The sequence below is a fragment of the Zootoca vivipara genome, chromosome 4 (assembly GCF_965207765.1).
Source record: "Zootoca vivipara chromosome 4, rZooViv2.hap1.1, whole genome shotgun sequence".
NCBI classification, from domain to species: Eukaryota; Metazoa; Chordata; class Lepidosauria; order Squamata; family Lacertidae; genus Zootoca; species Zootoca vivipara.
Genome location: NC_142587.1, coordinates 53,582,576 through 53,608,666, shown reverse-complemented (window position 1 = coordinate 53,608,666; position 26,091 = coordinate 53,582,576). Strand labels below are relative to the sequence as shown.

The window sequence follows — 26,091 nt, the reverse complement described above, 5'->3', positions numbered from 1 at the left end:
CCGGAAATATTTCTTTTGAGTATGTTAAGTGACGAAATTAAGGCTAAAAACAGATGCGTGGTAATGTATAGCACCATAGCCGCCAGAGTCCTAATCGCACAAAATTGGAAAAGTGATAAAATTCCAAACATAAAAGATTGGCTATTGAAAGTAGTGGGATATAAGAATTTGGCTATTAAAAATGGGATTTCCAAAGGATTGGGTAGAGAAAAAGCGGGCAAGAACTGGGAATCCTTCGAGTTTTATATGAAAAATAAGGTTGAATAAGCGAATCTTGTGGCAGAGGTAGGAAAGGCAAGGAAATCAGAGAGAAGGGAAAAAAAATCAAATCGAGTATGCACCAGAAGAAAGAAAGATAATCAACATATAGGAATGACTGGAAGTCATCAGGGGGAGAGGGCAGGGGGAGGGCAGTTAGTGGTTAGCCTTTTAACATTAATGGTCAAAATGAATTAGATTAAAATTTGGGAAAATAAGGGGCCAAGTATGGATGACCCTCGGAAAGAATGATTTGTCTATTCTTATTTGATCCTATTATAAGCTTTTATGTTCTGTTTGACGATTAAGGTTTTTTTATGTCAGTTTTTCTATTTTTGTTATGTTATAATTATGATTTAGAGATATTATAATATTATTATATATTATAATATTATTCTGTTTAAGTTACTGTTTTTGTTAAGTTTTGTCTTTTTCTGTTTTCTTAACTTCTTTTTCTCTATGTTAATGTTATATGTGTAAATAATTATTATTAATAAAGTGTATTTTTAAACAAAAAAAGAAAAAAAAAGAAAAAATACCTTTGCATCTGGCACCACTATTTTGGAACAAGGAACACATAAGTTTCTATTTGGAACACAGCAACATAAGCAAAAATGTGAGATAAAATAATTCCCTGTAAACTACGTTATAGGCAATGAACAATATGTGACCTGTACAGTAGCTATTTTTATTAGGTACAGATAAAGCTTATTTCTATTGGTGTGGGCCAATCAAAACATGAATTTTATATTCTTTATCCTTCGGCCTTTACTTCAGTTGATCATAGTAACTGCCATCTAGCAAATGTTAGGCTTCTGATGAATTAGAATATTTGTGGAGTACATACTGATAAATGTTCGTATAAATAGCTATAAATTGCCACAGAAAAAGTAGCTGTTGCACAGCTCCTTCCTTCTCAAAGGCTTTGAACAAAGCTGCCAGAAGAGGTCCATCAATCAATCCACTTTCAAACTATTAAGGAGAAAATACATTTCAGTTATGAAATGACTGAATGGCATTGTTTTGTTGCTCTGTGAGAGAGCAAATAGCAGTATAATTAAAGTGTTTTCCTCTTCTTTTTTATCATTATAAGGTCTTACATTTGAAGATGAAAGGCAGAATAGACAAATCTGGGTAAATCAGTGGTCTTCAATCATTCGGACCTGGACCTTTAAACAAAATATGCATCACGGACCCACTACTTATTCTCATTATTTTATCGCATATTGCTCGCACAAAGACTGAGCTGCTGCTGCTGCTACCCATCAGCTGAGGAATTCAAAGTACTCTTGTCACTTTAACAATAATAGCTTTCCCCAAAGAATTATGGGAACCATAGTTTAAGGGTGCTGGGAAGGAACTGTAGCTCTATTAAGGGCAGCAAATGGTTAGCTATTAAGGGCAGCAAATGGTTAGCTATTTACTTTAATACTGTACTGTATTTACAGTATTAGGTGCCAGGGACGGGGGAAGAAACATTCGCGGCATTTTTCCGCCTCGGGTGCCGAACTACCGGTAACTCGACCAGCTTTGGGTACTACTATAGAAGGCAACATTTGCCGCTCCGCCTCAGGCGGCGAAATGCCTCGATGCCGCCCTTCTCCTTCTCCCCACACGAGCGCAGGCAGAGAGAGAGAGAGAGACCAACTTCCGCTCCCTCGCGTTCAGCGGTGCGGAGGGGGCCTCGCTCGGAACGTCAACGGACGCCTTCACAGGAAAGGAGCGCATGCGCAGCTGAGGGAGTAGGCGGGGACACCGAGGCGGGGGTCAGAGGAGGGAGCTGAGGGAAAAGGGCGAGCGTCAGCTGGTACCAGCGCCCAATCGGCGAAGAGCTCGTGGAGGCAGCTGTGATGTTGTCACCTGACTGTGGTCGGGCAGCGCAGCGCCTGGAGAAGCCGCGGCGGAGTTGGCCCCGAGGCAGGTGGTCGAAGTGGCTCAGGCTCGCTTGAGGGAGCTGCGGCTGAGGCGGGTGAGTAAGATGGCCGGCGGCGCTGGGGCGGAGGTATAAACCCTCGCGCGGGCGGGCAGGCGGAGCGGGGCTCGTGGGCGGCGCGCGGCGGGTTGCGGGGACAGCGCGGCAGGGAGGGCGAGAGCGCAGGCGCACAATCCGCGAGAGGCTCCCCAGAGTCTGCATGTTTTCCTCCGCGTCCGGGAGGGGGGTGGGAGCAGGACGAGGACGAGGCTCGGCTGCCCTTTCGAGCCGAGGCGGAGAAGTGGCTCGAGGGGCGGATGCCGGAGTCGTGGAGGCGGCGGTGTCCGGGCCACAGGCATAGAAGCGCATTCGTCGGGCTCTTGATGCCTCGCGGGTCTAAGTGGCTCCGCCAGTGTTCCTCCCGCCCCCGTGTAAGCTCTTCGGGGCAGAGACCCATCCCTCCTGCTCCTTCGATCTTGTGGTTATAGAGTCCGATTGCCGGACCTGGGGGGGGGGGGCGGTTCGTGTGCCTTTTCTCCCCTGAGCCGGACTGACAGTAAGACCCGCTGGCCACAGAGAGAGTCACAAGGAGCTGGGTTGGTTTTCTGTGGACGAACCACCGCAGGCTACTGCAGTCTACAGCTAAACTCTCTGACTAAGAATAAGGTTCGTTTGGGCATAGTTGGACGTGGTTTTATTATGTCTTCCGTTTGTATCACGTCGGAATAACTCGCGTTGCCTGGGCCTATGGAATGCAACCTTTTAAGCCTACTTGACAGCTTCGTTTGAACGCCTGCTTTCTCCTGCTACATTCCATCTCAAGACTTTGTGCCCAGTGTGCTCGCATGGCTTTCTTGCCAGCCACGCTTGGTCTACTATAAGACCTGAAATGCTTTGCCTGTGTTTTGTGGTATTGTGATTGGCCTAATAGCGATTTTAGAATTCTGTGGGTGGTGAACAGTAGTTTCAAAAGCCACAACTTTTTAAAAGTGCAAGCAGCAAACAAATGATTACGAATAGAAAAATAAAAGTAATCTAAACCACTGGCAGCATTGAGTGAATGTGCTTAAAATGCAGCTTGAAGGATGCAACCCTGAAGTTCACTTTATCGCTTACTCTGAATCCAGTGTGCAGTGTTCTCCCACTGCCAGTTTTTGAAGAAGTATCTACATTGATCCATTATTTTCTTGAGAAACAGTTCTGTCTTTCTGCTGAAAAACACAGATGAGTTTTTCTTCAAACCGGCTAAAATCCAACTGGGTTGGGATAGAATCATAGAATAATAGAATCAAAGAATTGGAGAGCTGGAAGGGATAAGTGGTAATGTGAACATTTAAGACAACCATCACACATGCACGGATGAGCGCACATGTGCAGATGACAGCTTCATGAACATGAGTTTTTGGGAGGTGGGTTGCATGGCCTGGAAGCCAAAAAGGTCATGCATGTCATGTGAAGACATCCTTACCCCTTCTCTGTGTTGTGAGCAACACTATGCACATGTGGCTTGAAACACAGCAGGGGGAAATTATTTCACTGTGTTTAAGCTGCTAATATGAACATACCCTTAATGATAAGTCATTATAGAAACTGTGTCCAAGTAAACATGTGCAGGATCAGCTGATCCCATATCTTCTGTGGACAGGATCATGAGGTTAGTTTGAAACATTGAGTGTTCCTCTTAGGGACATTGATGAAATGTAATGTCAAGAAGTTGAGTTAGTATTGTGAAGTGGAATGCTTCAAATTAGAAAGAAAGTAGCCAAACATGTCTACTTGTAATGGGGGAGAAACCCATTGGATTTAGCAGCTGCACCTGACAGGTGAACATAGTAGATTAAAAGGCCAGTACAGTACTTGAAGGAGATCTTAATATGTCCCCTTGCTTGCACTTCAGCAAGGTCTGTTACAGATATATTACACCACTAATGTATTACCTGAATTAAACAAACAGCTTAATTGTGTTTTCCAAAAGATCTCTAGGCTCATGAAAAACTGCCAAGGTAAGGTAAACAATAAGCTGTGCTCTCTTTCCTCCTCCTTATGTCTTTATTTTTCTTGGCAGCATGGCATAAGCTGTACCACAATAGATAAACAAGCCCAACTACATTTCATATCATCCCCCCCCTCCCCGGTTTGAATTTGTGCCTCTGAATGCATGTTGGCTACACTTGTTCTGTTACAAGATTTAGAAGCAAATATAAAGCATTCATTTCAAATCCCATAAAACAGCAGAAAATTTAACAAATAGGGAAACCTCTTTGAGGCCTCCCTTAACCTGTATTTAGTGAGCTTCTGAAGGCAAAAATTAACTTGTTTTTGTTTATCACCTTCAGCTCCAAATTCTGCACAGAGTGGTCTTGGCTACTGTTTTATCATGGACAGACTGTTTTATTTCGATTTTTTAAATGTATTTGTGATTTCATTATTATTGTCTATCACTTTGAACTTCATGGAAAAGTGTCTGAATAATATCATAAATGAACCAAGTAGTTTAAGTTACAGGTAGGTAGCCGTGTTGGTCTGAGTCGAAACAAAATAAAAAATTCCTTCAGTAGTACCTTAAAGACCAACTAAGTTTTTATTTTGGTATGAGCTTTCATGTGCATGCACACTTCGTATCTGATGAAGTGTGCATGCACATGAAAGCTCATACCAAAATAAAAACTTAGTTGGTCTTTAAGGTACTACTGAAGGAATTTTTTTATCAAGTAGTTTAAAGCCTAGATCTCCTAACTTGGCTTAATCATAAACACCTGCATTGTAAGTCCATTGATTTCATTTAAACCTAAGCATCTCTTGCCACTAATGAGACCTTTTTCATTCTGATAAGGGTTCCTGCCCTTCTGAATCCCCAATAAGGACAGAGGTTCTCCCTGATGTTACCCTGAGTTTAGGAAGGGCTCTGAAATTGCTGAGATGTTGGAGCATCTCTGAGGCTTATCAGGACAGGGACAAACCTACCCCTTCTACCTTGGAGCTGGAAAGAGCTTGGGGACATAACTCCCACAGTCACACTTCACTCCGGAGGTGACTGGAGTACCTTTCAAGCTTAGTAGGAAATATCTAAAACCCCGTGCTTTTCATTTGGATGAAGGACAGTGTTGGAGGTGGATATAAATTTCTGTATCCTTGAATGTAAGTGTGCTTAGTCTGCAATAGTGTAAATTGTTGGAATAGGGTGAGATGGGAATAAGTCTCGCTGAACATTATGGAGCTTACTTTTTGTTTAAAATATACTTAGGATCAGGGGCGTAGGAAAGGGGGCAATAGGGGCACTCCGCCCCGGGCAGCGCAATCCCGAGGGCGCCATCGTGGCTGCCCCGCGCTGGGCACCCCACCCCCTCAGGCGGCAGTCCCCGTCCCCAGAATGTGTGCCACGCTCCTACGGGTGGCGCACCACGCCCCCGCCTGCTCTCCGCCACTGCTCAGGATTGGGCTATTAGGAGAGCAATTCTCAAAGGATGAGTCGGTTGTACTTGAGGGCATGGAGTAGCTGAAAGTGGAGAGTTCAAAGTTCCATGTATGGATTGGATTCTGAAGTACTTGAAGCCTTTCTTTCCTCACCAGCCAATATCTGGTTGGGATCTATGCACTCAGGAAAGGACTGCCACAAATTGGCATTAGATTTGTACAGGGAATGCATTTCCTACTCCATGATTCCATTTTGATTTGGGAAGGAAGAACTAATCTTTGGATGAAGCCAGATGGTCTATAGTATACTACCCCCCCCTTAATTACAGTGTTGGTGTTGGACCAGTATAAGCAACTCTGCATAATAATCTTCACTCAATCAGATTCCAGGTGGGGAGCACATGGGAAGTTCAGAATTTCCAGAAAAGCCTTGCAGCTCTAAGTTGTGCATGCTTACTCAAAAGCAAACTTGAGTTGCTTCCTACGGTTTGACTACTATCTACTGACTATCTACTAACTGATAACTCAAAAGTGTGATGAGGTTTAGGGATGATATAATATGTGGTGACACAGAATACTGATTGTTCTTAAAGTTGACTTTAAGAGATTCAGTATAAGAGTATGTTTCAGTCGAAAGGAAGCGCAACATTTGTAAATGAAGCCTAACACCTTCCAAACTAATATTTAGATACCCAACCCTGGAATCTTACACATATTTTCTTGGAAATAATCCACATTGAGTTCAATAAGCCCTAATCACAAGTAAGTATGTATTGGATTTCAGTTTTAATGAATGGCGGATTTCTGTTGCTCATTTTAGTGTGGCAATACTAATTTGCTTCTTCTTAAACTTATTGGAAATAAATTCCTAAAACTGTCAAGTAATCTAAAAAAATCTTTTTAAAAAATCCTTCAGTAGCTCCTTAAAGACCAACTAAGTTTTTATTTTGGTATGAGCTTTCGTGTGCATGCACACTTATGCACACGAAAGCTCATACCAAAATAAAAACTTACTTGGTCTTTAAGGTGCTACTGAAGGAATTTTGTTGTTGTTTTGTTTCGACTCAGACCAACACGGCTACCTACCTGTGTCAAGTAATCTGTTTGGGACTGGGATACCCATTTACAACCCTGTATTCATGTTCGAAAGCACGTCAAAATGCAAGTAGATAAATAGGAACCGCTACAGCGGGAAGGTAAACGGCGTTTCCATGTGCTGCTCTGGTTTGCCAGAAGCGGCTTTGTCATGCTGGCCACATGACCTGGAAGCTATACGCCGGCTCCCTCGGCCAATAATGCAAGATGAGCGCGCAACCCCTTTACCTTTACCTTTTATTCATGGGGTAGTCCTAATATTGGCCAGGCAGCAGTGGGGCTTAACAGAATAATAGACTATTGTTGCACCCGCAGCCCGCCCCCTTTCATGCCAAGGACCTCCACAGCTGTGGCGTCTCCTTACCAGTTGAGCCCTCCTGGGCAGAGGGGCATCTGTGCCTTATCTAGATCTTCCATCATGGTGCATCAGGGGTTTTGATTGCTCTGCCCAATGGACACAAATTTACAGGATTGCAGCTGCAAGCTAAGCAGTGTCAAGCACTTTGAATTAAGAGGTTTTAGGATAATACTAATTTGTGTGCTAATTTGAAAAGTCCTGGAGTCATTTGTTGCAGTTAAGACTTGTAAGAACCGTCACAGTTTCACTAATTACTACCGGTATTAGAGCTGCTTTGCGTAAAAATACCTTTGTATTTTTTACATCCGGAATGAGGTTATATAGTAAGGCTTCAACTAAATAGAAGTTGAACTCTCTAAAGTAAGTTTATATGTGCACTCCCTCATATTGTATGAAGCTTTGACTTTAAAAATTGTAACACACAGCATGATTTCTACACCTATTATTGAAACAGATATTGGAAAGCTATGATGTCCCCAAATTTCCAATTTATGTGGGTCTCTCTGATAAGTAGACACATGTATACCCTAGGTTCCCTTGAGAGGAAGAGCAGTATATAAATAAAATAAAATAAACCCTTCTCATTGTATTTTTTTCATGGTGCTGACTTTTAGGAACACTTTAATGTAAGGAGAAAATGCTTTTAACTCTTTCACTTCCAGAAGCAATGTAATTCTATCCAAGCATCATATTTGTCAGCTCTGTGGGTGATAGCAGCCAACAGAAGGGTTAAAAGTGGTGCTTTCGGGGAGTGGGCACCAACACATTGGTTTTCTTCTCCTTGTTTCTGGCATGATGATTATTGATACATATCCCACTATCTAGCTCTGGGGCTCATAAACTTTTTACCCCCCAGGGCTTCCTTGTGAAAGCTGAAAATTATCAGCTAGCAGTTACACTGACATCACTTTCTGTTGATTCTTTGCTGCAACATTTTCCTTGTGGAGAGAAGTTCCATAGCTCAGCTTTCCTGTAGCCAAGTATAAATATTTTTTCCTCCCATTCTTTTGTCCTTCAATACCTTATCTTTCTTTTTCCTCTCTGAAATGGCCATCCTATTTTCCTCCTGCCCACTGAACATTTCTTGTCTCCTGGCCATGTTCACTCAACATGTTGCAGACATTAATCATAGACTCATAGAACTGTAGAATTGGAAGGGGCCCCCCAAAAAATCCTGGACAGCTAAAAATCCTGGACAGATGGCCATCCAACTCTCTTTAAAAATCTCTTTAAAAGCTTCCAATGGAGAAGAGCCCATCACTTTCCAAGGGAGTCCGTTCCACTGTCAAACAGCTCTTATTGCCAGGAAGTTCTTCCTGATTTTTGGTCAAGAGAACTGCATGTTTAAGAGCACTTACACAGGACAATAATACAAATTATGTTATTTGTTATTATTGCCCTCAAAGAGCTCAAAGTAGTATACATGGTTCTCCCATCCCAAATTCTATCCCCACAGGGAGACTAGTTTGATAATAAGGGAGTAACTAGACCAAGTTCACCCAGTGATCTTCATGGCTTTCTCAGGTATTTAAATCTCTCCTAGTTTGACAGTCTGACCACATAATTTGTCACCGTACCTAATGATACAAATTTCTTCCAAGTGTGGTATTTGTGAGATCTGTTATGGACTCAGATACATTAAGGTGCCTATTTCTTTTAACATTGGTTCACAACATTAATAAGCATTCAGTTTTATCATGTTAATATATATCTTGTGTGTATATTCATTACACTAATATCTTCCAAGTTGCTCAGGGAAATATAAAGTGGTTCAACATTTTATTCTCACAGCAATCCTGAGAAGTAACTTAGAGATAATGACTGGCCCAAGCTCATCTAGCAGAATTTCAGGCTGAGTGTTTTTTTAAAAAAATTGGCTCTTCCTGGTCCTAGTCCAACCGTTTCTCCCAATTTATATGCATTAATCATTTCAACATCCCAAAATCTAGAATATGTTTTTAATCATATAGTGGTCCCCCCCCCAAATAACAGTCGTTAAAATGCTTGCAATGGCTCACCATAATAACCAAATGCTTGTAACTTGAGTATTTTAATATATATATATATATATATATATATATATATATATATATATATATATATATAATTCTGGTCACTTTAAAGTAAGGGTGCTCAAGTGAGGCAGTAACTTTTTCAGTAAAATGCTGTTTCATGCCATGTCAGCATAACATAATGAATCAGCAGCTCTTAACTATTGCAGGCACTCATTCAAAGCGTATCTCTTCCTCCATAAACGGGGAGGTGGTTGGGGTGGGGTTAGATAGCCAACTGTCATTTAATAGCTACTGCTACTTGTCTATGTAAATGTCCTAAGTGGACAGCTTTTACCCCCCCCCCCAATATTTTACACCAGTTGGGAAATGCGTTGTCAACAAAAGAATTTTTTTTTTAGGTTGGATTGTCAGATGCATCTATATTAAATATGTACACTTTTCTTCTTTGAACATTATCCAGTTGCCTTTATTTATTCTGTCAGTTAACATTGCAATAATCTTGTTTTATATTGGACAGCAATATTGCATGGTAGAAACCTTTGTGTTGCAACTTAAGGCACTATTCTTCTCCCTGGACACTAATTAATGAAAGTTGTGCAGTGTCTTTGTGAAAAAGCTTATGTATCTTACCCAGTTCTGAAATGGAAGTATTTGCTTGAGTCAATGCAGATTTTCTGGACTCAATATAGATCTGTGGTTTAGTCATAGCTTGATTCTCAAAGTTACAACATTATAAACTAATTCTTTCCTTGTTTTGAAACTCAAATCTTTTCCATACATCATGGTTGAATACATGATATTGCAATCCAATATACTTTCCAAAAAATTAGGAAGACTTTTACTAATTTTATTTTAATTTTAAAAAACTTTCCCCAATGGTACAGGGAAGTAATAACATATTTATAAAGGTTTAACTTTACAAACTAACATGTCCATTTTTTTCATACCGTATTCATCCTACCTTTCGATCCCAATTCAGTCCTAAGCACTACCTTAGGGATGTCTTACTATGGAACTTTTCATAGCCTTCTGGTTTGTTTTACATATGTTTACAATCTCCTGTGACTTAGAATAGAGCAGGTTCAAAACACAGATTCAATGTAGCACACCTTATAATTTGGGTTTTTAGCAAAGGCAGTCATGAGATGTTTTCCGAACATGAATGTGGGCAATTGTGGGATATCCTTGCAACCAGAATATTCCTTTCCTAAGGGTAAATACTGTTCCCCATGTGCTGCATGTAGGACTAGATTTGTATGTGTGTAGTATATGTGAAAGAACAACAATGCTTTTGTTCTGGAACAGCATGCCTAGGGGCCATATTCATTGAAAGCACTAATTTGTGATGGAATGGAAAACTTGAAGCTGTAATGATCTGCTCCCACTTACTGAATTTGTGTACCTACTTAACTTTTATTGCCGATTCAGAGTCTCCTTTTGGCTCCTGAGATGTGTAATACCTTGAAATTTCCTTGAAATTTGGTCCATGTGTGACTACTAAAGATGTGGTGTTAGTTTTTTAATTTGACGTGGAATTTCATTACGATATGAAGGCGGATGTGTTCCCAAAGCTGACACTGACTGTTCTTCTAAGTTTGCAATGATCCCTCCACCCAACTTCTATATCCTACAACATTTCTAATATTGGAGCCCATAAATTTAAAAGAGCGTTCATTCTGTTTGCTTCCTCAACAGACCTGTTTGTTAAAGTTCAAGTTACATTTGTACAGACTCGCTCAGGCAGTGCGGTTGCACAATTTACCCTGCATAAGCAGAATGTATTTAGCTAGAGATACACAAGGAAGAAATGACTCAGCTTGACAAAAAATTCAGGTATGACTCCTTCGATGTGAAGTTCTGCCCCACCCCCACCCCTTATGCAGTCTTGTAAACTGAGCACATTTTGATGGAGACAGGTGATAAGAATTAGCTTGCTGTTTTTCATAATTATGCTTAAAAGAGCTGGAATTAATATTGCCATCCAATGGAGGCCAGCGGAGGGAATGGCTTGGCCTTACAATGGTTCAAGAGCTACAGTTGGTCAATACATTTATTAGGTAGTTGGTAAACAGCTTGGATTTTACAAACTTTATCCATTGTCCAGAAACGGGAAGCCATCACAGATGCTGAAGCACTGGTGTACTATGCCATTGATAACCCAAGACTGTAAAGAGATTAGCTGCTATATTTTGCACCAGATGAAGTTTATGAATCCTATGTAGAACATTTTACAGTAACACAGTCCTGCAGTTAGAAAGATATGCAGCTAGTTTACCAGCTTTTGAGTGAGTTTCAGCCATCTGTCTCCAGTTATCAGGCAGAGTTGGTGAAAGAATCTTCTGTCAAAGAAAACATGGGCTGAAAAGTGTTATGTTGTGATACTTTTTAAATTAACATTTTCATTAAACAGAACATTGAAGAGAGCTAGTAATTAGAAGCATTTTTGCATTCAATTTATGCAACTTCTGTTATTTACCAAATGAAAGTTCTGCTTAGGGTGTGGGTAGATGAACCTTGATCTACATCTTCAGTGGTTTGAAACTTCCTTTTTTCAGTCTGTGTAGCAAATTTCCCATGTACATTGTTAGCTTTGCACACAGTTACAACTACCTTAGATTGTTGTGGTTTTGTGTTTGGCTTTTATGTGTGTGGTGGTTTAAAAAACCCAACAACACTCAACTTGATATTAACATTTAAAATAGAACTACTACTACTACTACTACCATATATGTGTCTGCTATTGGTCACAACAAAAATAAATAAAAGCATTGAAACAACAGAATAGAACAGATATACAGCATACATGTACTTGAATAGTGTATGCCTTTGCCTCGGACCACAAATCAACACACTGGGTAAACTAAACTATCTTTAACTTTTTAGAGGATGAAAATGATAGTAAGCAGGGAGCCAGGCAAGCCTCCTGGTGAAGGCCTTTCAGTTGGATTTTTTTTAAAAAAAAAACCCTAACAATATTTATTTACTGTTTTATCATATATCACACTGGTTTACAACAAAATGAAAACATAAAACCAAACAATAAAATCGTGAAAAGTGAAAATAAATTTAAAACTAATTTTATGCTTGCGGGAGGCAGTGGAAGACAGGAGTTTCTGGCGTGCTCTGGTCCATGGGGTCACAAAGAGTCGGACATGACTAAACGACAAAACAACAAAAATTATGCTGTTCACCTGATTAGACCACATATACAGGTTATAAAATCCATCTATTAATAATTGACAGTTTTGTTTAGTGGTGATAGTATCTTCTGCAATGCATTTTCTTGGTTTAGATTCCTTTAACTTTATGGTGTTTTGTATTCTTGAGCATTCTGTAAAAAAAACTTTTCCTTTATCTCAGGTGTGAAGAATAGAAGCATGTTCCCTCTGAGATCTTTATCCACAGACGTGATACAGAATGTCTTTAAGTGAAAGGAACAGTGTGGTTTTTGCATATGAATCTTCAGTACACAGTGCCAATGTTCTGCTTAGCCTTGACGAACAGAGGAAGCAAGACCTTTTTTGTGATGTTACCATCTTAGTGGAAGATCAGCGATTTCGGGCCCATCGCTCTGTGCTTGCAGCCTGCAGCAATTACTTCCGATCAAGAATTGCGGGTCAGGTGGAACCTGATCTTATTATTTTACCTGAAGAGGTAAGTGCTGCTGCTTGCTCACTTCCTATGTATGCTATTCTTCCTATGTATGCTATTCTATCTACTCACATGTTAAAAATGTTGTTCCTGCTCAAGGTGATATAGATATTACTATTAGTGAAAGCATACAAGTGATATTTAGAATTACTATGTCAAGCAGCCATAGAATGATTTTCTGGGAGGGCAGAAAACCTTCTGTATTAGTATTATTGATTTGACTTAGTAGCTGCCTATAACAGAAAGTCTCTTAAGCAATTTACAAGAAGGTTAAACACCAAAAAGCAATGACATGAAGAACATCATCATCATCATTATTACAGTTAATTAATTAATTTTGGCCTCCATCTGAACATCTGAGGGTGGTTCACAACAACAAAATACAAGATAAAAACACAAAATACACTGTAAGATACATTTCAATAAAACAGTACACTAACTTGGAAGCAGACAGACTACTAACCGACGTGTCACATTCTGTCAGGTGCCTGGGAGAACAGATATGTATTAATCTGGTGTTTATTTAAATTATTCCAAGATTATAAAGTCTATGAATACTTTGTGCCCTGTATGAGATAAAATAGAGGATGAGCCAATCTCCTGCCACATCTTTCCCTCACTAATTTCTTCCTCCACATGCAGAGAAGTTTGGAGGACGCAAAGAGCTTCATGTGCATATTTTCATGCTCACAGTTAACTGGATTGTCCCCTTCAGTTTATATCAAGTGTTAATCTGCAGATAATTGCATCAGCCACTCCTGATTTCAGGGGTGTTTATCAATATTGTGAGAAAACTGATGTATCAGTTTCTTTTCCTACTAAAGATACAAACACAGGCTCACTCATGTTTAAAGGTTCTGAGCTTATAAGGAAGAGCTAAACTGAAACCTTCATGATTCCCAAACAACCATGTAAACAGTTCTCTAGAATAACCACAATTACATTAATTCTGAAACTGACAAAAAGAACTTCTCTTCCTGTTCAGTCCTTCTACATGTACTTCCTTTATTTTCTTCCACTTGAATTTCCATTTCTGTAGCTCCTCAATGTAAACTTTTCTCTTTCCATAAAAGGGAAAAAAGTATACAGAATTCCTACAACAAATGTAATAGATGGTAAGCCATCGTTTGCTTGTGTCTTGAACAGTCTTAAGTGCGTTGCATCCTGGTGTAGTGCCCTGTTCTACAGCTAACTTCTTTTTTTAATACTCTAGGAGCCTAAAAACTAATACAGTGGTACCTCGGGTTAAGAACGTTGCCCCAGGATGAGAACAGAAATCGCGCAGCGGTGTCAGGAGGGCCCATTAGCTAAAGTGGTACCTCAGGTTAAGAACGGACCTCCAGAACGAATTAAGTTCATAACCAGAGATACCACTGCACAAGTTTTTGATTATGTGTTCTTGTACATTTTAGCCACTTTTCTCTCCAAGAAGTATAATCCAGGCAAAGTAGTGGGTGTGCTTCAGTCAAGCCACCAGTGTCACAATGCTTGTGGTACCCTATAAATCATTGCTGTGGCATCTCCAACTCCTAGAAATTGTCTGTCCATGCTTTTCTGTAATAAAAACATCCTTCATACAGCAGAGATAGCTTAGTAACAGCACCAGGAAAAAACTTCTATAGGGATCATCATCATAGGGATCAATATCTGTACTTTTACAAATCCATTATATTCCAAATGAATTTACTTTAAAATATTAACAGAATACATTGAATTAATTTAGGGCTTGGTCTAAAGGTACATATTGCTGAATTGAAATATACTTCAAGATCCATATCCTTTTTGCAGGAAAGATGTGTGAAACAAAAATAGATTATCCATCTGCTTTTCAATAATTATTATTTTGCATGTTTTAATATCAGTTTTGCATTTTGGTAGAACAATTCCAGGGTATCCTTTCATGGAGGAAATATGCTGTGTTGGCATTGAGACACACACACACCTCCATAGTCCCACTTTTGTTATTCAGTTTGTTTCCAAAGAATGTGAGTACTAAATACCTACTCCTAACGGGCACTGAAGCATAGTGGTATATGACCATCACAGGCCTCCTCCATTCTTTCCCCCTCAGATCTTAGAGCAGCAATGGCTGCACGTAGAATGAGCTCCTTTTTCAGCCCCTTTGAGCGTGTTTCTTTCCTTTGTACTGCAACTTTACCACCATGTTTGCATTCCACATAATGTATTGATATTTTCACAAAGCCCAATGAAACTTCTATGTAATATATGTGTGTTCCAGGTTACCAGTTTTGCATGCTTAGACTTCTAGTCTTCAGCTTCCAATCTTTTAACTGTTTTCAATAGTCTGGTAACAGCAAACTCTGGTACCTCTCCTCATTACTTCAGTCTTCACTCTCTTCTTACCTGCTTTAGTCTTTTCTTTGCACGTGCATGCATAAACTGCCTATGTGTTTGGCTGCAGTTACAAGATCCATTGGTCTTTCAGAAGCATTTTAGTATAACATTGCATAGGATAAGTTGGAATGCCCTATGTATAAAAATGGATTTTCAGGACAGATTGTGCTGATGTGCTTCAAGAGTGAAAATACAGTAAAAAGTGAAAAATAGAAATCAATCTGATTACTGTTCCTTTGTAGCCACAAATAACTTTAGATGTTGAACCACCATGTAACAAATGTACCTATGTATATAGAATTTATCGCAGTTCTACAAAATGTTATTTGTAATAAAATTCTGTATAGTCAAAGTGCCCTGCCAAGTATGCATTTGTTCTTTTACTGAAAGTTTTGATTGATTCTCTTCTTATATTTTCTAGTGTAGATTGTAGCATTTGTTTGTCTAGCAATTAGACTGTTTGAGAGTAAGCAAGCCAAAAATAAGTGTGGTTATTTAGAAGCTGTTTTAATCATAACTTGTTAATGGTTCACATTGCTAAACAGGAAGGGTTAATTTTCATACAAGTGTCATTTTTGTCTTTTGCAGGATAGAAATTTAACATGCATCTTTTTGCTCCTCTTCCCTGCAACAGGTAACACTAAATGGATTCGAACCTTTGCTTCAATTTGCATACACTTCCAAACTTATTTTAAATAAAGACAATGTGGCTGAAGTCTGCAAGTGTGCAGAGTTTTTGGGAGTACATGACATTGAGGAATCTTGCTTTCAATTTCTTAAATTCAAATTCCTGGACCATAAATCAGGCCGGCGGGAATACCTCCCCCAAAAATGTTGTAAACAGCGCTGTCAGAAAGAGCTTCGTAAAATAGGTGCTGATGATGGGGCTCTAGAAATAGATGGTGTGGATGACATTTTACAAAATGAATGCATTCAAAATCCTCAGTTGAATGCCTGCAAAAATGAACAAAATTTGGAAATGTCTCTTCTGCAAGATAATGCCAGACAGACCTGTGAGTCTGTATCAGAAAGGGGTCATGTCTTTGGTTTAGAGTCCCTATATCCCAAATACAGGAAGTTCCAAAAAGCTTTAGGAAATGATAAAGTCGCTATTGCGGAGTCCAACTCCAGTATTAAAGAGATTGCATCTGTTCATCAGACTGAATCAAATACTACTGGTGCTATAAAGAAATCTCTTGACTGTGCAGCTGTGCAGCCAGTCACAAAATGTGAAGATGCTCAGGTAGAGATGGAAGAAGATGGGAAAGAAGAGTTCGTAAAAGAGACAACCCCTCTGTTCCAAAGTATTGAATGCTCTGTGGAGAAGATGGATTCTGCTTTTGCCCCCCACAATTTTTCTGTTGCCACTCACGGACTTTATTCTGCCTCTTTCTTAAATACATACGATCAATGTTGTAATTTGACTTTGAGTGGTATGCAGAGCAATACAGAGGTCGCTGAAAAAAATGGCATTGTTTCCGGAGCTGGAAGTTGCAAATCAGTGAATGAAAACATTGAGGGCCCATCTTTGAAATCTCATTTGTGTGACAGAGAAAATGTGAACAGCAATTCGCCTAGCAATCGCAGCAGTGTGGAGAGAGAGATAGCAGAGCAACTAGCAAAAGGATTTTGGAGTGATGTTTACAGCACAGATCCAGCATGTCAAGTCAGCTTGTCTCCTGCATCATCAAAAGACTTTACAGAGCAGGTCTGTTCCGAAAAGAAAACTGAGTGCCCCTGGTTAGGTATCAGGATCAGTGACAGTCCTGAGCATGGCCCTCAAAGAACTTTTACAACTTTGAGCTCTGTCACTTGCCCCTTCATCAGTAATCTTGGAACTGAAAACAGCACTGATAATAATAGTGGAGACTGTGTTCCAGAACAGCAATCAGATCAGTGCTCTTACACCTGTGTGATAAACTTGGAAGAAGAATCTGAAACTGATACAGAAGGAGACAGTGAATCCTGTTCTGCCAGAGAACAGGAATGTGAGGTGAGAATGTACAAAGTATCCCCCTTTCTGTCTCAAAAGTTGCATTTCATAATTCAGAGAGCTCTTTCACTTTATTACTGGAAAGTTTAAAAGAAAGCTTAAGAGTTTCCTCCTCACTTTAAAATGAACAAACGTTTTATAGAATGACAGCTTTTGTTTGCAATCATAAATGAATTTGTTTCGGAAGTAAATTCTGTTGAAATGGGTTGCATAATTGTGCTGACTTTGCACTTGCAACACCTGCCTTAAGAAGTATATTAAGTTTTGAAAGATGAAATGGCTGTTGGGATTGAAGAAACACTTTTATTTTTAGACTTAGTTTTCCATCATGCGTACCTGCAACTAAAGGTACTTCCCCATAACCAGTTCCAAAATAATAACCATCAGAGTGGAATTGTCACTGCCTAAGCACTGTAACACAGTAGAATTGATATTGGATTCTGGTATGAAAATGTCAGTTTTGCATAATTTCTGTCCTCCATTAAAATATTTTTGTTGAACAATTAGATATTTTATTGCAAGTAATGTAAATTTCTTTCCACAAGCCACACAGAATAGCATTTGTGATCGTTTTCCCAACCAGATTGCATGGTAGTCTGTCAAAAGACTCCCCTTTCAAAATTTGGGATCATGCACAGGTCACACTTACTCTGGATATAAATATGGGTCATTTTGTATTGTGCAGTAGCTACCTTTCTAACCTCTGTCTGCACAGGTGGATGTGACCCATTGAACTTTTTGGCTTCCGGGCTGCCCAGTACTCTTGCATGTGTACATACACTTCTTCGTTTTTTAAATAATATTTATTGGTTTTCAGACATTTTAACACAAAAAGCAAAATAAAAAATAAAACATAGTCAAAAAACAAAAAACAAAACAAAAACATATCTATTCATTACATTAACATTAACCTTGTGGACTTCCTCGATTCCCCCCACACTGGGTCCATTTATTAAATCTAAATTTAGCAATTCTCTTTTATCATCTTAAATCATTCTGGCACAATTTTTCCATTATTTCCCAACCAATGCTAATCTACTCCAAAAAACAAAACAAAAATGAATACCCTCAACCTTTAATTCATTAATTAATCCAAATCTAACTTTATTTTCCATCCATCTCTTATTCTTCCTTTAGCCTCACATTTATACCCCCAAAATTTTCCATATATTCAAATGTTATTTCTTCTATCATACCTTTAGCCACATTTATCTAATTCTACCCCCCCTCCCCTGGACTCCGGATCTCCCAGATGTATCAACCAGCTCCATAAAATGTTCCAGTTTCGGACCATCTTAATCAGTCAGAAAATAATCCATTGTTACTCCTCACCCTATTCCCACTCTATCGCCACCTATCCACCACTCTCCTTTCTTTGTCCCCTGCTGACCCCCCAATTTTCTAACTGTAGCACAGTACCATCCAGCTATGTTTCCACTTTCCAGCCCTATCACAATTTTCCCCCAGTTAAACTGAGGCCCCAGCATGGATCCTGCCCTCCCTCTCTCACTTTCTCTAAAGGTGTCTAGGCACAGCTCCTCTTCTGCACAGGCATGCTCTTAATATAATGTGATCGATCTCTTATAATCACCCTCCCAACCACAGACTGGACCAACCTAGGTTCTACTTAGAACAGCATTTTGATTCCCCCACGTACTTTCTCTTAACTGATTATTGAATTCCCCTGTGTTCAGTTTAGTGAATTGAACGGTGAGAAGCAAACCACCCCTACAGCTTGCCCCACTGATTCTGGAGACTGGCTATACATTCTAATTGTTCATATATCATGCACAGTATGGCTTTCTAAAGTGGAGCTAGGTTTTGACCACATCAATATTTTCAAGGTGTTTAGTCTTCATCTTTGAAAAACCCTGTTACTCTTAAGTTCACCTCATACTTAACATACTGTTTTCAGAATGTCTAATAGACCTGCTGAAAAGATTTAAATTAACTTGATGTTTAAATGCTCATGTGCCTCACTTTTTGCTAAGGATTGCTACTTCAAATGTCAGACATTTATACAGAAATTCCTCATTATTGCAGATTTAGTTAGATAAGAAAACATTCCTTTCCATGTGCTGCTCTAAATATTTGCACTATAAGCATACAAAGTGGTTGTGTTTCTTTCTGAATGTGACTCTTAAGGTGATTAGATATAGATTTTAACTTTTAAGCTATTAACGTACCAATCAATTGGCCTTGTAACCATTCACATAAATGATTGCACTAGGACATGGGTCTCCACATTTTGAAACACAGTAGGGTGTGCAATTTTCTAAAACTATATTTACTTTCCAGGTAAAGCTGCCATTTAATCCACAGAAGATCATTTCTCTATCTAGAAATGACTTTCAGTCATTTCTAAAAATGCACAAATTGACGCCAGAAGAGCTGGACTGTATCCATGATATTAGAAGGCGAAGTAAAAATAGAATTGCCGCACAGCGCTGTCGTAAGCGAAAGCTAGACTGCATACAGAACCTTGAGTGTGAAATAGAGAAACTGGTATGTGTGAAAAGCATTTTTAAACCTACATTTTCAAATGGATCCTGGATCATTTTTGCCACACCTGTAAATTCCTTTCATCATGGTTCTAAGTTTTCAGAGATAGCTGTATTGTTGAGCAGCCTGAGATCTTTTTGACTCCCATTCCCTTTCTACCTCCACTATAGCAAAGTGTCTGATGGGCAGTAAGTAGCTGGAGGGAGAAGCTGTGTACATGGAGGTGGCAGTGCAGAACTGTGCATTCTAGAGATGAGCTGGCAACCTGCAAGGAGGAGCTGAGCACAAGAAGGCTGTTGCCTTGACTCCCTCCTGTCAGGCTAGCCACCTACTTCATTTACAGCCAGAGCAGTAGCTGCACCACAGCCACCTTCACCATCTGTTTTTGCATTTTCATTGCTACATCTCCACTGCTTTGTGCTAAGCTGTGTCGGGGAGGATTGTGTGTTTTCTCTCTTTCCAGGCTCTGGAGGTTGTGTTTCTTATAGGGAGATTGAGGTCATGTTGCCTCACCAATAGCATTTGCATCAGTGATGGGGGAAATTCTGTGATGGTCAAAGTGTGTATTTGATGAGTCTTTTCTTACTTCTCGAAAAACTTTACATTTTTTGGGTCTCTCTATAGGGTATTGTGGGGGTTAATAATAACCTTACTGGTGGCAAGTATCTCGATGGAGGGAATTTTGAAAAATGTCCTGAAAATCTCAGTGCTGCTGTCTTTCTGTTTCTGAATGTGTGTTGGTTCTGAGGTGTATATTTGACCCTGGTGTTTGGTATGTGGTGCCATGCCAACAAAACAAATTGCTTTATAAGGCAGTGGTGATTCGTAATTCTGCCTAGAACAGCAGTCCCTGAGTCATCTGTAGTAAAGATGCCATTTACTATAGCAAGGGCTCTTTCATCCAGAGTACACACTTTATCAGAAACAAAAAGACACTTCTAATCCACGCTGGCTTAACTAGTGTTGCACTTCTTCCCATTTTTATACATACATCTTAGAAGTGAAAATCATAATGATATGCTACCCTATTACTTTATAAATATCATTTATACAACTGATTGTTACAACACAATTATGCTATTAAAGAGAGAAGCTGCTGGAAACATTAGGAGAGTACCCAAGTTTTGAAACTTGACTGTCGATTGACTATTTTGTACCACTACTTCTTGTTGTATATGCTTCTTCAGCCCTAGGTATATGTAGCTATCTGTGTAGAGCCTATTGCAATGGGAAATTTGGATTATTGCCACCCACCTAATAGCTCTGTGTTGGACCATCATAAACATGGCTGCTAATAAAATGCCTAACACGTCCTTTCTGGTACAAACGCATTCACATAGGGCTGTAAGCTTGCAGATTATGTTATTGTAAGTCTTTAAAATAAAATCACGCAGTAGCTAGAATTAGATTTCCCTGCTCAGTTTACCTAGTTGTGTTTGTGAAGGTGTGCTTCTTCCGGTTGCTTGTGTGAAGCGGTCCACAGATTATTTGGTCTGATACTAATCATGTCAGAAAATTCCATCATTTACTTGAGTGAAGGAGCAAGAGTCTAGGAAACATTAAGAGACATGGGTATCTTCAGACAAAACAGCACTCTTCAGCGTGCTGCATTTTGTCCAAGGGATACCAGTTATCCACACTGCTACCTTTAAATGGGTTGAAAGTGCAGTGTATCACCCTTTTACAAATATAGCCCATTAGATTGCTGAATTAGACCACTTGAATTAAAGCTGCACATAAGTAACATTCTGGCTTTACTTTTGAGCTGTGAGCATATTCCCACCTCCTTCGGAACCACATTGAACTCAGTACTTGTAGTCATTATATGGGAGAAGCTATTAGTATTGTTTTAACACTGTTCTTGAACTTGTGTTACATTTCGTTTTAATTTTTGTAAATGAGTACACATCAAGCCATCTAGTGTCATCCATTATTGCTTTTTTCTAAACTAATCCACACATTTGGAAGTATAATTTAACTTAGATTTAAAAAAATAAAATAAAGCTGCACAGTGTATTTCAGAGCAAAGTACCAAACTTATTACTCTTTTGTTTTTCTGTAGCAAAATGAAAAAGAGAACTTGCTGAAGGAGAAAGATCAAATTTTGTCAACACTGGTTGAGACAAAGCAGAATCTGACAGGACTTTGCCAACAAGTATTCAAGGAAGCAGCACTGAGTCATGAGCAAATACAGATTCTTGCAAAATATTCTGCCTCTGATTGTCCACTTTCGTTTTTGGTCCCAGAGAAGGAACAACCAGCACCAGCTGATGTTATGTCTGCAACGCCATTGTGTGTAGAATTATCTGCAGGTCTTTCTGTTGCATCAACAAATGATTAGAGTTCCACTTACCAAAAATGTAAAAGTAGCATGTGACAAGCACAAACAATTGTCCAGTTCCTATAATAATATCTGAGAAAACATTGTGTCCAAAGAGGTGTGCAGAACAGTATTGGTCTTGCCAGTTTTCATCAATGAATGACTTGATAAATGCACTACAGAAAAACCGTATTTTTGTCACACTCTTACTAGCAGGGTTAAAAGATTGATTGCTTAGGAGGACTAGTGTGCATCTGCTTATGCTTAACTATCCACCATTCTCTGTGAACCCTAAAAGTAATTATGGGCTTCTCTCTTCTGACATGTGAAGGAGCTGTTGTGCAATTTAGAGGCTTTAGGCTGCCAGTGCCATATGAATCAAAATAACTGGGACAATTTGCCTACTTAAAAATTCCCTCAACAATCCAGTCTAGATGTGTTTCAAATGAATAAATACATCTGGTGACACATCTTTGGGAATAGTGGGTCATTTCATTAGAGACTTTTCTCATTCTTGGCGTGTTGTCCTTTTATTGGTTTCCAAGGGTGGCACCCAGTGCTGCAACAGTGGGGTTCTGCTGACATAGTGGGACTCTTGTTTACTTTTCTCCCCCAAACACCCACCCAATCTGCTTGGGGGACTGGAGGAGACAGGAGAGGATGTTCCATTCTATCCATTGGGCAAAAGTCATTAGGCATTGTTGGATACTGCCCCCAATACTTAAGGTTCTGCTTGACATAACTTTTGTGCTTCTTGCTTGAGATTTGATAAGTGGTTATAAAGAGAATTAAAATTATCAAGTATTCTAGAAGGATTTCAGCTTTTACTATTAATAGCGGGACCAGTTCAGATGTATTTAAAAACTATTCAATGGATAGTTAATTTATATTAAGTTTTCATTGTCTTGTTCTTCACTTATAAAAATAGAATCACTTTGATTCCTCAGTAGTTCTAACTATTAAAAATAAGAGAATAGAGAATTTTATGGTAGGCTTCTCTGCATTGTATTAATTACAGAAAATCCATATAAAATCTGTAATTGCTCTTAATAACAGAAGCTTTATCTACAGAACCTCAAATATGTTTGCTGGTTTACAAATGCAAAAGCCAATGGAATTCTTCATTTCCTACCTCAAAACAGGCATCTGTTTTTATACCTATGTTTGGTATAGGATCATCTTTCTATAACTGCTTTGCAAGATTTTAGCATAGTAGATCTGCTATTTCTTAACATGCTAAGATATTGGTTAAGTTAGTTTGACTTTAGCCTCTAGGAAAGTAAAATTGCATTTTATAAAATATAATGCGAACATACAAGGGGAACATTTGGCCAAATACATAATCTGAGCAGTACTTTTAATAACCAGCATGTATTACAAAAAACTACACTACCTCATAGAATGATTTCAATATCATTCAAAGCTGCAGTGGTATTCATAAATACTTGTCACGAATTAGCATTATGATTTACACAGCTTACAGACTTTTGACTTCATTGTGGAAGTTCCTCTCTAAGTTCACTTGTTTTCTTTTGTGTATGTTCAATTCCATTGTGATAATTTAGGGAAGGATTTTGGGGGTTGTGTGCATTTAATAAGGCACTTACTCTTGAAGAGTTCACATAACTTCTGTCCTAGGAGTCATATGCTTCAACTTCCTTTTGATCTACCCTGTTCCTTTCTGACAAATCAGTTAGCAGTGCCAAATTTGTTTAGGCTTATAATGTAAAAATTATACTTTAAAGAAGTAGCTGTGTTTTGAAAGGATGTATCTGTAGGGAACTGGATTTTCTATGGGCTGGCTAGTGTTGAAGTTGGCGGGGGCAGTCTGGCTTAAGTCTCTGTCTCTCAAAAGCCAACTAACAAAGAGTCTGGAGGACTGGATTACTGCCCAGTAGAGCAGTGCATCCGAGCCTGCACTGCATTCGTGCTGTTGGTTAATAAATTTACTGAGTGGTATTCAACTAGTTTTGCTCTCTGTCGATTTGTTGAAATTAATGGAGCTAATGTAGTCGTGTTTGCTAATTTCATCAGGTCTACGTTAAGTAAAACTTAATTGAATACCACACATGGTCTGTGAATTGAAGCTCCAAGTTCAGTTCACATTTTTATAGGAATTGTTAAATATGCTCAGTTTCTAATACCTAATTGAAAAAAGGAGGTGGCTTAATACCCAATCAGCTACCTCTAGGAAAGTTTGTACAGTGATGCCTCAGGTTGTGTGCAAACACTGAAAGGCTAAAACATCAACTTGCAAATATTTGGAATGAACTTCAATGGCAATTTTAATATACAAGACTCTCAGGTAAAATGTGTATTATTATTTTTAGTTTCAGCCAAGAACATTCAGTTTTGAACTTGTAATATATTTGCATCAAGGCATGTCAAAAGTAGTTTAAAATATTTTGGGCAAATTGTTAGGTGTTCTTCTAACAACAAAACAGCATCAAGATTGTAAAAAATGACCCTCCATTAATTACAATTGATTATATATCTTTCATAGTACAGTGTTTTCTAATGCAATAAAAACCACTACCCTTTCTAAGGAGGTCTTCATTTTTGTAAAATTTTGGCATTGTAGAATTGATGCATACTGATTGATTCATTTAGTACTACTAAAGCTGAACTCTGGAAATAACATTATTTATACAGTTTATATAATATATTAAAGCAGCAAATATTACTGAATTGGAATAAAACTCCTAAAACTCACTTTCCTGAGTCTCATTCTTAACTTGGAGAAACAAACATAATTTGTTACTGTGGTTAAGCTTTGGGTCATAAAACTATCTATTTCTTAGGAAGTTTCTGAAATCCTTGCTTATAAGGGCTTATTCATACAGTGATGTAGTTCAGACATAGAAAAAAACCGTGGTTTCATGCCATGTGAATTAAGCCGCCTTGTTTGGCTGCAAATAGATTATAAGGTTTTGCTTCCACTTTTAAACAAAACACAATTCCTTTTTATGTCCCTGTGCTTTATTTAAACCAAGAATGTGGAACTGCTTTCAGTCTCAGAGCTGCTTTTCCTCATGGGTAAATGGGGTGGGTATGTCCAGAATTTTTTTGGGAGGGAGGGGGTGAAATGTAAAAGGAGGGGGTTTGGTCAATTGTAAGGAGAAAGGGGTTAGCAATGGGGTGACGGGTAACGCGAGCAGGAGCACATCCATGTGCTCTTATACTACTTTGTAATACAGGCAACTCCCAATTTACACAGGGGTTACGTTCTAAGGCAGGCATCCCCAAACTTCAGCCCTCCAGATGTTTTGGATTACAATTCCCATCTTCCCCGACCACTGGTCCTATTAGCTAGGGATCATGGGAGTTGTAGGCCAAAACATCTGGAGGGCCACAGTTTGGGGGTGCCTGTCCTAAGGCAACACTCATTTAAGTGAAATCACATATATTTGAAACACCATTGAAAAAGCCTGCAAACATCCCATTCTGCTCCTGTACTGCCCCATTCCTCCCTTTGTGTGATGCCACTTTCAGATTTGACGTGATGTGTGTATGTGCAGTCATGCACATATTGAACGCTTGTAAATGAAGAGTTGCCTGTAGTTGCAAACTGGTTGAAAGGTGGGATATAAATTTGCTGAACTAAATCATGCCTGGGCACACCTGAAATCCATATGCTGATGTAATAAATTATTGTGCATATAACTCAAACCTTACCTCTCCAAGTGTAGGGTGATGGTGTTTTGATTTAGTTTGATTAGTCTCCACCTTTCATAGAACCATAGAGTTAGAAAGGACTTTGGAATTCATATAATCCAGTCCACAGTTCAGTGCATGATCTGCATTGCAGGATGCAACGACAGCATCCCTGACAGATGGTAATCTAGCCTCTGCTTAAATACCTGCAGTGAATGAGAGCCCATCAACTCCCCTCCATTACTGAATGGCTCTAAACGTTGGGAAACTTCTTACGTTCTGCTGCAATCTGTTAAACCATTGGTTCTAGATATGTCCTCTGGAGCAACAGAGAACAAGACTGCTCCATGTTTTGTGTGATATTTGAAGACCACTATGAGGTTTCCCTCCTCACTTTAATCTCTTCAAGCTAGCCAGGTTAGTTGGACATCTATAAAAGTTAGAAAGCAATATTCTAAGACTGACTAGGCAGACCCAGAACTACTGCTGTTGCTGAGCAAGCATAGGGAAGAAATGTGAGGCATATCCTGCATCTTCATAATAAAATGATTTGCTTTCTTCCAA

The 26,091-nt window shown here is 39.2% G+C and overlaps 1 protein-coding gene across 2 annotated transcripts; it reads left to right on the top strand.

The window, feature by feature from the left end:
- The first annotated feature begins 1,044 nt into the window (after positions 1-1,044).
- Positions 1,045-24,585, top strand: BACH1 (BTB domain and CNC homolog 1). Of its 2 annotated transcripts, XM_088667965.1 has the most exons (6): positions 1,045-2,227; positions 10,748-10,885; positions 12,413-12,706; positions 15,693-17,051; positions 19,350-19,556; positions 21,616-24,585. In XM_088667965.1, the coding sequence occupies exons 3-6, from the start codon at positions 12,470-12,472 to the stop codon at positions 21,892-21,894; spliced, it is 2,082 nt and encodes a 693-aa protein (XP_088524091.1). In that variant the 5' UTR covers positions 1,045-2,227; positions 10,748-10,885; positions 12,413-12,469; the 3' UTR covers positions 21,895-24,585. The 2 variants fall into 2 exon arrangements, with proteins under 2 accessions (XP_088524091.1, XP_060129605.1); XM_060273622.2 differs by lacking the exon at positions 10,748-10,885 and having other exon boundaries at positions 1,995-2,227.
- The last annotated feature ends 1,506 nt before the right edge of the window (positions 24,586-26,091 follow it).

Excerpts from the sequence above, each read along its gene's own strand:
- BACH1 (XM_088667965.1), top strand. The coding sequence starts at position 12,470 with ATGTCTTTAAGTGAAAGGAACAGTGTGGTTTTTGCATATGAATCTTCA. Across the intron at positions 17,052-19,349 it reads CCAGAGAACAGGAATGTGAG|GTAAAGCTGCCATTTAATCC; the intron begins GTGAGAATGTAC and ends TTTACTTTCCAG. Across the intron at positions 19,557-21,615 it reads AGTGTGAAATAGAGAAACTG|CAAAATGAAAAAGAGAACTT; the intron begins GTATGTGTGAAA and ends GTTTTTCTGTAG.